The sequence below is a fragment of the Nuphar pumila genome, chromosome 6 (genome assembly GCF_984573655.1).
Source record: "Nuphar pumila chromosome 6, dmNupPumi1.hap1.1, whole genome shotgun sequence".
NCBI classification, from domain to species: domain Eukaryota; kingdom Viridiplantae; phylum Streptophyta; class Magnoliopsida; order Nymphaeales; family Nymphaeaceae; genus Nuphar; species Nuphar pumila.
In genome coordinates, this window is record NC_143254.1 from 17,304,312 (window position 1) to 17,319,909 (window position 15,598).

Sequence of the window (15,598 nt, forward strand, 5' to 3'; positions counted from 1 at the left end):
AAATTTGGCAGTTTCAGATCTGAACCGATCCAACTTCACAATGTATTTTGAAATCTAAAATCTGGTCCATTTGCATCCCTAGAATACAAGCTGAGTTAGCCCACGACCCATTATAGCTCGACCGCCTGAACCAAACCCAAGTCTGCCAAAAGCATGACCTGACTTTTATTGGGTTACAGGCTGAATCACAGTCGGATTGAGTTGGACCTCTTTAAGCCCAACTAATAAACGAATCATTGACCTTACCCTACCCAGGTCCGTTTACTAGTGAGGCTAAGTCGAGCCCAATTTTAATCAAGTTTGGGCTCTACAAAAAAGGACTCAACCATACATGGGTCTTCCAGTCTTCTAACTTTGACCCAAAACAAGAAATAAAAATGTTGATCAGTCTATAAGTCCAGACACGGAAAGCAAGAACAAACAGACAAACTGACATGTTTCATCCTTCTAAAAGCTTTTATTTCTGCTCATCCAAGCAATGGCCACTTATAGGCATGCACATTGTGCTCTGATATTCACATCTGTGTTGAACTGAATAATATTCTTATACTTTTGTGTGAAAAGGGCACATGGTGTAGAATTTCAAACAGAACAACGACCACTTTTTAAGAAAGTGAAAGTGGCCGCCCCACCCTCCAAATTTCTGATGCCTTCGTGAATGCAAAACAATCAGTGTTCCTAATATGCATATCACTATAGAACCCAGAAGCAATCAACGGGTTGAATGTGGTTCATATCATGTTTCACTGATAATTGTTCTTTACATGGATTAAATAGTACACAGTACAAGTTTCACTGATAATAGGGCCCAATACCTGTTCATTCTTGACTTACAACCCGACCAACATGGACCCTCAATGAACCCAAAGAATGCAGCCTAAAAATAACATTTATCATGTTATACTGCAGTATATTAGGCAATTAATTGCTAAGATTTGTGAAAGGCATAATTGATATTTCGAATTTATCATGATATGTGCAAAAAAGACCAGATCCCACTAGAACTGTGTTAAATTGAGAAAAAATTTATCACAAATAAAATCCCAGTGTTTTGAACACTAAGCAGTGTAAAAGCAAATCAGAGTGAAAAAGAAATACAATAAATCGAAGCAATTGCAACGGGAAGAAGCTAGTTCACAACTCCAAATACCTAAGGAGATCTCTGCCACTGGCAAAACAAATGCAGATTCAGCTAGAAGCTCTATTGTACAACCTTTTTTTGAGGTGTTGCCTCTGTGTCAGGATAGTTGGTCCAGCATAAACGTACACAAGCTTCAACACATAAAAGGATGAAGAGCTAATCTTTCAAAGGTCAAGTGGTTACAGGTGTGGTGGTCAAATGGTTCAAAGTTGGCACATACAAGGGATCTTGGCTCGTGAAAAAAGAAAAGAAATGTGCATCACTTGGCCATTAAATCACATTCTTACGAAGTACATAAATGGTATTACATTGTAGAAGTTCATGAATTTAACTTCAAAACAAAGTAGCATCACTTCCATTGCTTCTGCCACCCATCTAATTCCAGCACAAGCACTTGGAGAATAATCAACGCATTGCAAATGAGGTATCAACTCTGACCTACAACCAAAATAATGACAAAGGAGAATAATCATAACAATAACCGAATTTGCAGATGGACACTTCCAAAGAGTAACTAATCATTTACCAACATATTCATTCTCATGGCATCTACCAAATTACAGTCAATGAAAAAGAAAATCAGATAGCTTCAAAATAAATTGATGAATGGCACACTATTGAAATCCTTCATGTGGTGAGTTCGATATTGTTGGGAAACTATAAAATGGATCACATAAAGTTTCCCAAAAATTATGACAGCACGAAATGATATCATGGTGGCTTCCAGTTACGTAACTGAATAAAGATCTTAGTCCAGCTGATGACATTGTTCAAAATAACTTAATTGCCACTATATCCCACCATCATACATCTACATATGAAACCCTATCCACTTACAGCCCAACACCAATTTGTTCCTTACCTTTGAGTAATGACCTTCAATAACTTGAGAAACATATGAAAGAATATGGCACACAATAAAACAATACATAGTGACTAAATCATAAAGGATAGAATATGTGAATTTATTTCAACACAACAACATGCTTAGCATAAAATACAATAAACAAGATAAAGAACTGAAAACAATGGCCATACAGAAGACGCATCAAAAGGCATATAGAAGCCCAAAAAGCAATGGAAAGTAAATGCAGATGCATGCATATTCAACAATGCTTGAGTCGATAATGTTGATGTGTACCCTTTGTCTCTTCTGTGGACCATATTCAGCAGGATTGAAAACATCATAATGAGAATCGTACTTCTGTCCTATTTCATGACATAAAATGTTGAAAGCCTGAAAAACAAATGATATCGGCAATCAAAACACTGTGATATTAAGTTGTATGTGGTCAAGCTCACAAGAAAAGCACGATAGTAATGCAATAAACACCAAAAAAGCTATAGAAAACACATACAAATGCTCTCAAGACACAATCAGGTGAATTCACAAGCAGAATGGGACCAAATTTATGTCCAAAAAAGACAAGTTTAATGTTGATCACACTGAACACTAGCAATCCAAGAATAAATGTAAAACCAAGACAAGCTAAATCAAGCACAACCACTACAAGAGTAAAATATTACAAGAAATAAAAGGACAATAAAATCTGATACAAGCAAGAAGTGACAAAGAAACTTTATTTTAGCAACGTTAAGTTAGGTAATTAGGTCGGATAGACTATGACCCATAAGAACCATCGTCAGAGATATCACCAAAAAATTGAAAATATTGTGATATAATGAAAACTTTGATTAGAAAGGGAAAATACCATGATAGTTTCAAAATATCAATAATTAAAAAAATAATGCAATATGATTGAAATATCACTGAGATATGATTGTTCTATTTCTAAGAATAGTTGTTTATTTTTTATTTTATTTGTGTCAAGTTATCTTTTTATTTTTCTGATTACATTTTAAAAACTTTTCTAAATTTTTCATTACATTTTTGTAAACAATCCTATCGTATCCTGATAACTTGCTTCCTCAAGATATGCCAATATTGACACAGGGTTACTATGATAAAAACTAATGGGTGATCAGGGTTTGCAGAGAAGAGCAGTGAGATATCACTATTTAATATAATACAAATGTCAAAAATAGGATAATGCATAAATTTTATTTTTCAGAAATCATTTGTGTGCAAAATGAGATAGAAAGAAAACTAAAATATGTCAGATACCCAAAAGAAATTAACATCACACATAAACATTTGTAGGTATGCATGTACCAATGTAGTATGCACATATGTATGTATGAGGGCTATAAGCAAGGAGATAAGATGACCAGGACTTAAATACGTTATCCCATTTTTTTTAAAGATCTTCTAATTGATACTTAGCTGGATGGCTGGATGAAAGAGGTTTTCAACGATGCACATGTACCTTAACAGCTCGAAGTCTGCTAAGCCTGCACCTTCATTGTGCTCAACTAATAACATAATCCTTGTCATAATTCACATTATCAATGCTCAATTCATCGATATCATTGGTAATCTAATATTATTTGATCTGTAAGCCATGATCCATTTATATATGCAAGCAACCTTTTTCATGAATTGCATAAACTAACAGGTACAATCATTGTTATAAAAAACACGCCTTGAGGCGCGGCCCTCTGTGCCTCAAGGCGCAAGCCTGAGGCGTGAGGCGCAATATATATATAACAATAATAAGACTATTTCAAAATTTTATGGACACGGGGACACGGGTACGGGTGCGACACGGGTGCAGAGCAATTTCAAAAAATTTGGACACGGAGACACGGCTATATATATATATATATATATATATATATATATATATATATATATATATATATATATATATATATATATATATATATATATATATATATATATATATATATATATATATAACAATAATAAGACTCGACTATATATATATTTTAAAAAATATATAAAAATATAGATTTTTTTTAGTTTTTATACGTCTTTTGCCCTAAAAATGGACAAAAATAGACTCAATCAAAGTTGACCGAGTCCAAAATGTGGACGGACTCGGCCCTGGTGCATTGACTGAGTTCGACACTTGGTTGACCGTGTCTGTCCCGTGTCCGAAGCCGCACCCGTGTCCGCACCCGTGTCGGGGCGTATCGACGTGGGTGCGTCGACCTTATAGCCGAGTCCGTGTGACTTAGATTTTTAGTTACTTTTATATGTTAATCTCATATTTTTTAGTACTTATTTGAGATTTTCTATTTCTTATTGGTTGTTATTTAATCAATAAAGCATTTCTTTATTTATTTATATTTTTAGATATTTTTTTATAATTTTTTTAAAGTTTTCAGAAAAAAATTGAGGCTTACGCTTTATGCCTCGCCTCGGTTTTTGGTGGAAAGCTAGCTGCGCCTCAATGCTTTTCACAACACTGGGTACAATTATTCTTATTCAATTTTACCAAAATAAGTTCCACACTCCAGATATGACTATTGTTAGTTAAAAAACAACCAAGAGACAATAACAGAACAGAAACAATCTCAAATGATAAACATAAAATATTAAAAACAATGAAAAGGGTTAAGAGTTAAAAAGTGTAAAACCATAATCAAAGAATCTAGCCAAATGTGTTGAAATAAGCCACAGACATGCCTACAACAGTATATGATGTTGAAACCATGTTGTACAGTCCAATAAAGATGATTCCAGAATAGAAACAAGCAAACGTGTTTTGGTTTGTCCAAGCTGCCAGTGGTATGAATAGGAAACAAACAATATGTTAAAATCTAATCACACAAACAAATTGCCAGTGGATGGGTGGATGATAAAACCGTAGAGACATGGAAAGGTCATAAGACAAAGAAAAAACAGGGCCATGGAAAACCTTCAAATAATAAAAAGAATTCCAAAGTTTACCTCACCATGTGACCTTGGAATCATTGTCATTTTTGCAATGTTTTGCACTATAAGGGCCAGAGTTCCTGTTTCATCTTCTGCTGCACTAAGACTGCACTAAGAAATGTACCTGAACTGTAGCAAGATCAATCAAACATACTCAGTCTATACCTGAAATTGAAGCTACCAAAAATTAATATATACGCTATAACAATGTCCACTTAGCAATTTGATTAACACAATTTCATGTACAAATATGACATTTAATTATCAAAAAGGACATTCAAACCATAAAAAAAAAGGTTCCTTTCAAAAACAAGTAAAACGAATATTTCATAGACTACGCCAGAACAGAATCCTTAATTGGGTGCAATGGCAATTCACGATATCTTCACAGAGCATTCAAAGAAAGAACTACTTAAAAGATTTGGATAAAAATAAATATTCATCGATGGGCACCCTTAACAAATTACCTAGTTCTGATCCCCTTTCCGCAACGTGAGCGTGGAGGGCGCCATGGTCGCCTTGGCGGCCTTGTTAATGGTCTGGCATTGCTCTGGCTCCGCAAATCCGGGGAAGTACAACGCGCGAGGCGTCCAACTAAGTACCTGACTCCCCAAAACCACTGATTCTTTCAGATGCCGAACAGAACCAAATCCCCCACTCCCAGCCCCCCCCCCCCCCCCCCCCCCCAAAAAAAAAAAAAAGCAATGAAACAAAGAGGAAACAGAGGGGGCAGCAAGACGTAATCACTAAGACAACCTGGAAAGGAACGGAGTTGATGGAAGGATCACCAGTTCTGTCGTGCGGCATCGAAGCGAATGGCTTCTCCCCATCTTTCTCAAGCAAAGCTCGATCCCCCATATGCCGCTAGATCCCAGACAAATCCTGTCATTCATCACCACCATCTTGTGAGAGAGAGAGAAGATGAGACGAGATGGTGGGGAGTGTGTCAAATGATGGGTACCTGAGAGGAGAGGAGGAAGGATCCGAAGAAACCGGCGACGAAGAAGGAGTAAAGGAAGAAGACGACCGAGAGGCTCACCTTCCGCCTGCTGTTCCATGAATAAGCTTTCCCCACCTTCACAAGATTAGATGCACCTAATCTTCACCTTTTTAACAGACATAAAAGAAATTTCACCATGTATCCTTATGAAACAAAAAAAAAATGAGGAAGGAATGTACCCTCTGCTAAAAATCGGAAACAGGGGATGGGGACAGGGAGAGAAACATGCTTCCGAGCTCCTCCTTAGCAGTGATCAAAGGAGAAAGGAAAGCGCAGCAAGGGAGACTCGAAAGAAGTATGGAGCTAGAGGCATTCCAGCGTCAATCAGCTCCAACGGAACAGCGAGAGAGCTTCAAGCGCGTCGATCGTCTCCACTGCGAAAGAGAAAGACGAGAACGATAGAGACGAGTCGAGAGAGGGCTTCCAGCGCCTCTGCACGTCTCCACCTCCGCAGAGGCGAGAGAGAAGAGAAACGATAGTCGAGACGGTGAGGCGAGAGAGGGCTTCCGGCGTCTCGGGAGAGGGCCCCCCCCGGAAGGCAGCGCCTTTTCGGGGTCCCGTACGTTATTTTCTTTTACATTCAAAAAGTAAATCTTAACGCCGTTAACGGAAAAGCAAAGACGTGGCATTTATCCGTAATGATGGCTCGGACGACCGAGATGTTGGGATGGCTCATTTTCAAAATGACCTGATCCGTGAGGTCAAAAAGAAGGGCGTGGTAGGTTCGTTGATGGGAACAGGTGCGGGGCCTATTTTCCAAAGCCGTGCCGTCAATTGGGTTTGACCGTGGGGATGGTATTTCCATCCATCCCAGACTTGGATTTTGATTAGAACTAGTCCCAACCGTCGATTGACTCCGTGACCGCCTCCTCTCCTGCCGTGTGGCTTCCTACCCCTCCAGCTGTCACGTGCTGACGCCCTTCCCTCCTTCCCTTCCCTTCCCTTTAAATTCTCCCTACCCTTGCTCTAAGAAAAGGCTTCACACTCCATCCTGCTCTTCTTCTTCTTCTTCTGTTGGAGAAAATTATCAATAACTTGTTGTTGTTAGGATTGGCTGCAGTTGATGGGCAAATCCTGTGAGCTCAGCATCGCTTCCGACTCAGGCGGGTTCTTCCCGACCAAACCCACCGCCCTCGACCCCTTCCACATCACCAAAGGGAAGCGCGAGCCCAGCCGCATCGTTGGAGAGATGAATTTCTTCTCCGACAAGAGCAGCTCCGGTGCAACCTCTGTCCCCAAGGAGGTCAATTTAAAGGTCAAGAAGGAGGACGCCGTGGAACTGTTGGATCGCAACGTTAACGTTAACGTACGCGATTGAATCGTCGATTGATCTCAATTCCTACTACCTTTAAATCATTCCCTTTTCTTCATTTGTTCTGGTTGAATTTACGGTTTTGTTTCTCGGTTTGCATCAGACCGGGCTGCGGCTTCTCACTGCGAACGCCGGCAGCGATCAGTCGAGCGTTGACGATGGTGCCCCACCGGACCGACAAGAGAAGAAGGTGAAGAATGAGGTGAGCTAGTGCATGTTATATAAGTATTGATCATCAATGGGTGTTATCAAAGTTATAAGCAATTCGATACGCTTTCCAAGTGAAAATGAACAAAAGAGTGAAATTGGAAACTTGTTTGCAGATAACTATGCTCAAGGCAGAAGTTGAACGGGTGAACGAAGAAAATCAACGGTTGCGAGGCATGTTTCATCAAGTGAGCAACGAATACAGGGTCCTGCAAATTCAGGTTGCGTCGCTTATGCAGCAACATGGCCATCTAAAAAGCAGTGGAGCTCAAGAGCAGGTTTGAATTCTTTTCTTCTATCATCATCAATCAAACCAACTGTCAATTACAAAAAAGAAACATCTTTTAGGCTTATTGATAGTGAAAACTGTGAATTGTTATCAACCTCATGATCCAAATAAATGCCAAACTGATAGTTTGTGTCACTGTTATTATTAATTACTTTAGAGGGGAGCAGAAGAAGATATGATTGGTGATAAATTGGTAGAGGCTGGGGGAAGATCGATCATGCCAAGGCAATTCATGGACCCCGGCCCAGCATCTGATGCTGCGGACACTGAAGAAACAATATTACAATCATCGTCAGAAGATCGATCGATATCACCAATCAATAACATGGAGGTGGTGTCGAAAGAGATCGTTTCGGTACATAGCCCTAATCGCACGAGGGAAGAGAGCCCTCACAGGACCTCACAGGGATGGGATAACAAGTCGCCCAAATTGCTACAGGATGCAAGGAATGTTGAGCAAACTTCTGAGGCCACAATGAGGAAGGCTCGGGTCTCGGTTCGTGCGAGATCGGAAGCTCCCATGGTGAAAATTTACTTAATCTTGATTGTTCACACCTTTTTAGCATTTGACGTTAACTTGATGATGAACATGATACTTTTAGTATGTTCATAATTTAATTAAGAATTAATTTGTTGTGCTTACTTCTTCCTATTTGTTAATAAATTTTATCTATTATCTCAAAAAATAGTAATTGATGATTTATATATTGATGTAATGATAATTTTGATCTCATGAATCTGGGATCATGGTTAGCAGAACTTACTTTGTTTTATTTAGAACACTTTTTTTCTCAACCAAACCTTGAATCTCAAAAGAATAAATGAGACCCATTGAATATGATTTTTTTTTTTGAAAAAACACTTTCAAAAAAATGTATGAATCCAATTTTAGCATATATAAGATTTGTGTCACATTGAAGTCTTGAATTTGAATCCTCAAGTTACCTATACCTTACCTTTATTTTCAAGGAAAATTCAAATTTAATTCCATTTTTTGACCTCATTTTTTATAATACTCAAACCAATTTAAACAACTATATATCATTTGCTGATTTTTTAGCTCATTTTTTCATATGGTTTCTTTATCATTTTTAATGCAAAACATATAACTTGACAATTTTTGTCGTTTTATGTATTGAAAACTATGATTAAGTTCAGGGTTAGGATTCATGGTGGCCATGATGATGATCAGAACGAGATTTAGCGATAATTTTTAGTTTTTTTTTCAATTTTATTTTAGAAAAAGAGATTGTTTGATTAAAAAAAGATATTTAATTAGTGACAATTGATAAGTTTTGACTTAAAATTTGGTTTCGACTGTTGCAGATAACAGATGGATGCCAATGGAGGAAATATGGTCAGAAGATGGCCAAAGGAAACCCATGTCCAAGGGCATACTATCGTTGCACCATGGCAGCAGGCTGCCCGGTGCGCAAACAAGTGCAAAGGTGTGCAGAAGATAGAACAATTCTGATAACAACCTATGAAGGTAACCACAACCATCCTCTTCCACCGGCAGCCATGGCCATGGTGTCCACGACATCGGCCGCTGCATCCATGCTGCTCTCTGGATCGATGCCAAGTGCCGACGGGGTCATTAATTCAAACTTTCTGGCTCGAACCCTGCTGCCATCTTCATCGAGCATGGCTACCATCTCGGCCTCAGCTCCATTCCCCACTGTCACCCTCGATCTCACACAGACACCAACACCATTAGGCTTTCAAAGACCTGCTTCTGCGCCTTTAAATCTTCCATTTGGCAATGCAGCCCAACCATTTGCAGCTGCACTGCCACCGGCTCAGTTATTTGGACAATCCATCTACAACCAATCTAAATTCTCCGGACAGCAAATCTCTAGTGGCCTCGAAGCGGCGGTAATGGCACAATTGGGACACCAACAGCAGCAAGCACCATCCTTGGCAGAAACTGTGAGTGCCATAACAGCTGATCCCAACTTCACAGCAGCATTGGCAGCGGCAATCACTTCAATCATTGGCTCACAACAAAATACCCACCAAAGCAACCCCACCAATAACAACAGCACTGGTTCTTTGCAGCAAAATCTTGGCTAGTTGAAGCCAATTGATGCTGGATTATCACTGTTACTATAAATGTTGTCACAAATTGTTCAGTTTTTTTATGTTCATTTTTTAATCTAACTGCTCCCATATTTTTCATTTCTCCATTCTTTCATTTCATGAATTTGCATGGAATAAAGATTATACTTCTTTTTTTATTTTTGGTTTTCAAGGAAGAAGAATTGTGTATAGATTGTATACCAGCGGTAGGATGGTGTCTTTTTGTTACCATGATAACGTGTATGGGCATTGTGTAGAAAAAGTCATTTTTAGCTTTTCTTCCATCCATCTTCTTGTTGCAATTAATGAACGCAAGTGATGAATCTTTTGCACGACGACCATATCTTTTTTTCGTTTTTTTTTAACTGGCCGTTTTAGCATTTTTGTTAGCATATTTTGCGCTGGCCATCCATCAAGCTCCACGATGACCAGCGCAATTGTGCAGGTAGCTGCACGCCTAAGGGTTGCACAGCTATCCCTTTATTTTCACACACACACACACACACACATATATATATATATATATATATATATATATATATATATATATATATATATATATATATATATATATATATATATATATAAGAAGGAAACATATTAATTAAGCCTTTTTTTTTATTCTGCCCGTTGGGCCTCATACCTTGAAGTCTTTTATGATAGATCTGAACCATTAGATGTATTTATCTTGCTTGATTCAGTGGGAATTGAATTTGGATCATATTTTTTCAACAAAAAAATTTATTTTTATGAGCCAAGAAAATTTGATGCCTTCATAGCCATTGATTTTGGAGCATAAGAAAACCCCATATGCTCATCAAATTTTGGTGATCCAAAAGCCAGTTCCCACTAAACAAAACCTACAGATCACATCTATGGTGTTAGATGTCAGAAAAATTGCAAAAATCTATGATTTTTAAAAGAGCCTAATATAGGGCAGAACGAGAAAAGGGACAATATATATATATATATATATATATATATATATATATATATATATATATATATATAAATAAAGAGGGAGAAATCTTCTTGGTCAAGGAATATTGAGCGAGAGAGAGAGAGAGAGTTGATAAACACAAGGATATTGCAGTGCATTGACCGAAAGGGAAGGAGCATGGAAATTGGATGGTGATTTTTTTAATTGGAGAGTCAATTAGAACTAATATCTGCACAAATTACTGATCAAAGATTTGAAAAATAGATCTCATGTAACGACTCCAAACTGATTCTAAAAAATTTTGCTATTTTTTTAAAATAAATAAATAATTTTAAAATATGGTGTAATGGTATCCTAGGGACTTGAGGTACATTACAGATTTTAATATACACAACTCAACATACATCTCACATGTAGAATAAATCAAACCATGAATTTTAATTGAATTGAATTAAAAGGTTTTCATTTAGAGTTCAACAACTTTCCCAAAACAAAAACTCTGGATTCTGTCAGAATCTGAGCCACTACATAATAACTAGCAAGCCGATTCCTTCACCGCTGAGTCTCAGTACTTGAAAATGATTTTTAAGAATATGGTAAGAACCAAAGTTCTCATACGAGATACCCTTTCAAAATCTAACAGTAATGAAATTAGTATAAATCAAATCAAACATAAGTTTAAGAAAACTCTACAAACATTACATATTTTAGAACAGACTTACAATATAATGGGTCTCTTGTTCTCGTTCTGCCTTATTAAGTTACATAGCTTGAAGTGTTTTACGATAGATCCTAACTGCTAGATGTTTATCATGCTTGATTTAGTGATATTCAACTCTTGGATCATAGTTTTTCAAAAAAAATGTATTTTCATGAGCATAGAAAATTTGATGCTTTCATAACCATTGATTTTGGATAACCGAAAAACCCTTTATACAGGTTAGATTCTGATGACCCAAAAGCCCTTTCCCACTAAACAAAACCTATAGATCACAACTATGGTGTTAAATGTGAGAAAAAATGCAAAAAATTATGATTTTTAAATTAAGGAGCCTAATAGAGCACGAGAAAAGGGCAGCACCAGTGCGTATACGAGAAAAGAGAGAGAGAGAGAGAGAGATCTTCTTGGTCAAAGAATATTGAGAGAGAGAGAGAGAGAGAGTTGCTAAACACAAGGGTAGCATTGACCCAAGGGAAGGAGCATCGAAATCGGGATGGTGATCTTTCTAATTAAAGAGTCAAACAGAACTAACATCTGGACAATTACTGGTCAAAGACTTGAAAAAGGATCCCATCATATGGTGCTGACATATATGTGATCGTAGGATAAGATCCTTTGTGGAAAAGTTGAATGGTTAGGATTAGTCCACATACTCACTCATAATGTAACCAGTCTTAGCCGTCCAGATGCATGTACTGGATGGCTAGGATCAACATATGATGCTGACAATATCATGCCCAGCGTCAAATGCCAAATCTAATACCAGCTTGTTCAAAATTGTACAACTGTGGGTATTGACTTTCCCACCCCCCACTAGGGGAACGGATCTGGTCTAATTAAGAATCCTCCATGGACCCAGTCAGGCATATAATAATTAAATGTTGTGCTAGCGGAAACAATAGAAGCATGATCTGACCCCTCCATGCATGCTCTACTTGGCTCAACCGATACAACTCAGTTGGTAGAGTGAAGCTCTTGCAATTTAAATGTCTGATTGTCCAACCGGTAACGATAGTATCTTGTACTTGACCCTTGAACCTCACGATCAATGTTAGTGCGTATCAGCCTGTATCGGCCTATACGCATAGTATCGGTAGAATTTGGATACGCTGAAGTTTTGAATCGATTATTTTTTTAATAAATATAAAAAAAATCATAAAAATATTTTTTAATGTTATTTTATAATTATTTTAATGATTTTAACACATGGCATGCTATGAATGACACAATAATTTATTATTATTTTTGGGCTGATACAAAATGATTCAGCTAAGTATCGGTACCGGCCAATAGAGTTGAATCGGTGGCCCAAACCCATTCTAGAAATAGAAGTCATGGGGGAGTTTTAATATATGAGTCTCTATTCAATGTGCATAAGTAAAGTAGGAAGAAAATCAATTTCAACATGACTTGCATGACCATAGGATATATGATGTTGGGGATACTTGGATCCTTTTCCTTAGATAGATTTGCTCAAATAACCAATATATGCTTATAAATATAACTAAAGCCCATTATAGCTCCTAAATTTGAACTTGTCCTAGCTTCGTCTCAAACAACAAACATGAATAAAAGCCTTGTTTTGCTCTGATAATCTTCCAAACTAGACAACAATGAACATTTGGCATGTTTTGAGATAAATAAATCATAAAGAAAGTTTGTGAAAACATCTCCATATGGGTAAAATAATAATTTTACTATCATAATCAACATTAAGAGAAGATTAAATCAAGCAAGGTAGGTGTCAATGGGTCGGGTTTGACCCAAACCCAGTATGGTCAGGGTTTGGTGATAAACGAAGAGGTCCCAATAGAATCTGGGTCAGATTCAAAGGATCCGATTGATATATGGAGCCGGGTGTGGTTTATGAAATTTCATACCAGACCTGGACCCGACCCGAGTTCTGACTATGATCTGCAACTTTTCAATGTAAAAAACGAAAAAATATATTATTTTACCAGGTATTGTCTTGGTCTAGTTCATGTAATCTTTATAGCTCCGGGGTATGGTTTCTGTTATGGTAGGTCCGATTGGACTGGAGTCCGAACCCGGTACTAGCATATTAAATCAAATCTGGGTTTGGTCCCACTTGAGTTTGAGCTAAACCCGACCGATGACAACCTTAAAGCTAGGTAGGAAAATGGAGGTATATGTTTACCCGGATAAAAAGTTTGAGGAATATTTGAAAAATATGAAAACCATGGTCGCAAAATCAACTAGTTCAAAAGTTTGGTGGTCATTAAGTAATTAAAATCCTGTTCTTTGTCTTATGATATGAAATTGGTTTATTTGCCTATAAGGGCTCTGCTCAATCTGGACTTGTGAATATCACCAAATTGACGGGATGTCACCAATTCAAAACCCACAGCACGTCATTTGCTGCAAAGTTGAAGCTGGGTGTACTTCCTAGTAAGAAGGGGAAACCTGAAGGGTTCTACCAACCGGAGGCCTAGCAATGTGCAGTCAGTAATGGGTTTTTTCTCCTTACCCTAACCAAAAGACAAAAAATTGGTTTGTTACCAACAAGGGAAGCCACTTGTCTGGCAGAAGCAGTTAGTGCACGTCACCTTGTGTTGGGACATTGCAAGTTCGAACCCCAAATGGTATGGTTGTATAACTGGTAGGGGTCCGCCTAACCCCAGCCACTTGTCTGGCAGAAGCAGTTAGTGCACGTCACCTTGTGTTGGGACATTGCAAGTTCGAACCCCAAATGGTATGGTTGTATAACTGGTAGGGGTCCGCCTAACCCCAGCCACTTGTCTGGAAGAAGCAGTTAGTGCACGTCACCTTGTGTTGGGACATTGCAAGTTCGAACCCCAAATGGTATGGTTGTATAACTGGTAGGGGTCCGCCTAACCCCAGCCACTTGTCTGGCAGAAGCAGTTAGTGCACGTCACCTTGTGTTGGGACATTGCAAGTTCGAACCCCAAATGGTATGGTTGTATAACTGGTAGGGGTCCGCCTAACCCCAGCTTTCTTTGTCGAAAAAAAAAAATTGGTTTGTTTCTAAGACCCCCAAACCAGACGGGGCTGTCAAAAGTCTTGAAAAGTCACCTGAATTTTGGTTGAATTCCTAGCACAAAATAAACTTGTTAAGGGTGAGAACAACACCATGTCAATTATGTGGGCACCTAATACCCTGGACATTTTCATTCATTGTTTGTTCAGTGTGAACCTGATTGTTAGGCAAGTCCAATAGCTTGATTCCTGCCTAGCTTGCACGGCTTGTCTAAAGTGAAGGTCGAATATCTGATCCTAACCAAGAAAAACATATATGCTTATCCTATTGCAACCAGGATCTGAATATGCCTGACTGTATCCATTGTGGATCCAACCCAGATTATATTATATGCTATCTAGATTTGGAGGAGGTGGGATCAGGTTTGGATCCATGACACCACTCCAGCTAATTTGCATCCCCAGTCAAGGTTTCGCAGAGTCCAAGTAGGCCTGACAACAGGTCAGGTTTAATTATCTCAGGTATTCGACAAAAGCTAAGGTTAAGGGTATGGGCATAAAAAGTACTGATCCGAATGTTATTTGGATCAACTTGAACCAGGTAGCATGTGGGTGAAGTTTGGGCTATGACTTTCACCAGCTATCCCACACAACCCGGCTGGCCCAGGTGCTTGCATTGGTGTGTGTGTGTGTGTGTGTGTGTGTGTGTCTGTGTTGGTACTCCAGTTCATTTAAGAATATCTAAAAGCAAATACAACCTTTGGGTTACATTTAGCATGCTCCATTTACTATTTACATGTGTGAAAGTCGACTCCAAGATGATATTTTTTACCATTTCTAAACCATCTTTATATTCATGAATTGTGAGCTGTCGATTTTTCACTACATCAGAAATCAAATATAGCGGTGTATTAGTACTCATGATAAAACCTTCTAATACAGTAAATAAACCATGTTAAACATATTTGTACGGTTAGATCAAGCATTTGGCGGCTAAATCTATGGAGAGAGAGAGAGAGAGAGAGAGAGAGAGAGAGAGAGAGCTAAAACCACTGTGTATGGGTTTTCAGAACACTGTACTATGGTTTTTCAAAACACTGCCACTCAATCATGACATGAAGATTCACACTTGTATTAAAATTGGGCCCC

General features: G+C 38.2%; 1 protein-coding gene and 1 long non-coding RNA gene across 3 annotated transcripts; one reads left to right on the top strand and one right to left on the bottom strand.

The window, feature by feature from the left end:
* Window positions 1–1,404: 1,404 nt before the first annotated feature.
* Window positions 1,405–6,029, bottom strand: LOC149834144 (uncharacterized). Of its 2 annotated transcripts, XR_016432510.1 has the most exons (6): window positions 5,905–6,029; window positions 5,700–5,825; window positions 5,411–5,545; window positions 4,959–5,072; window positions 2,283–2,378; window positions 1,405–1,579 (listed from the first exon to the last, which is right to left on the bottom strand). It is a non-coding gene; the product is annotated as an uncharacterized LOC149834144 (long non-coding RNA). The 2 variants fall into 2 exon arrangements; XR_016432509.1 differs by having other exon boundaries at window positions 5,700–6,029.
* A 904-nt stretch (window positions 6,030–6,933) lies between these two features.
* On the top strand, window positions 6,934–9,910 carry LOC149834145 (WRKY transcription factor 6-like). The gene is made up of 5 exons (XM_090009994.1): window positions 6,934–7,249; window positions 7,359–7,457; window positions 7,579–7,740; window positions 7,909–8,274; window positions 9,078–9,910. Exons 1-5 carry the CDS (start codon window positions 7,007–7,009, stop codon window positions 9,822–9,824), a joined length of 1,617 nt encoding a protein of 538 aa, XP_089866120.1. The 5' UTR covers window positions 6,934–7,006; the 3' UTR covers window positions 9,825–9,910.
* Window positions 9,911–15,598: the final 5,688 nt, after the last annotated feature.

Excerpts from the sequence above, each read along its gene's own strand:
- LOC149834145 (XM_090009994.1), top strand. The coding sequence starts at position 7,007 with ATGGGCAAATCCTGTGAGCTCAGCATCGCTTCCGACTCAGGCGGGTTC. Across the intron at positions 7,458-7,578 it reads AGAAGAAGGTGAAGAATGAG|ATAACTATGCTCAAGGCAGA; the intron begins GTGAGCTAGTGC and ends ACTTGTTTGCAG. Across the intron at positions 8,275-9,077 it reads CGAGATCGGAAGCTCCCATG|ATAACAGATGGATGCCAATG; the intron begins GTGAAAATTTAC and ends CGACTGTTGCAG.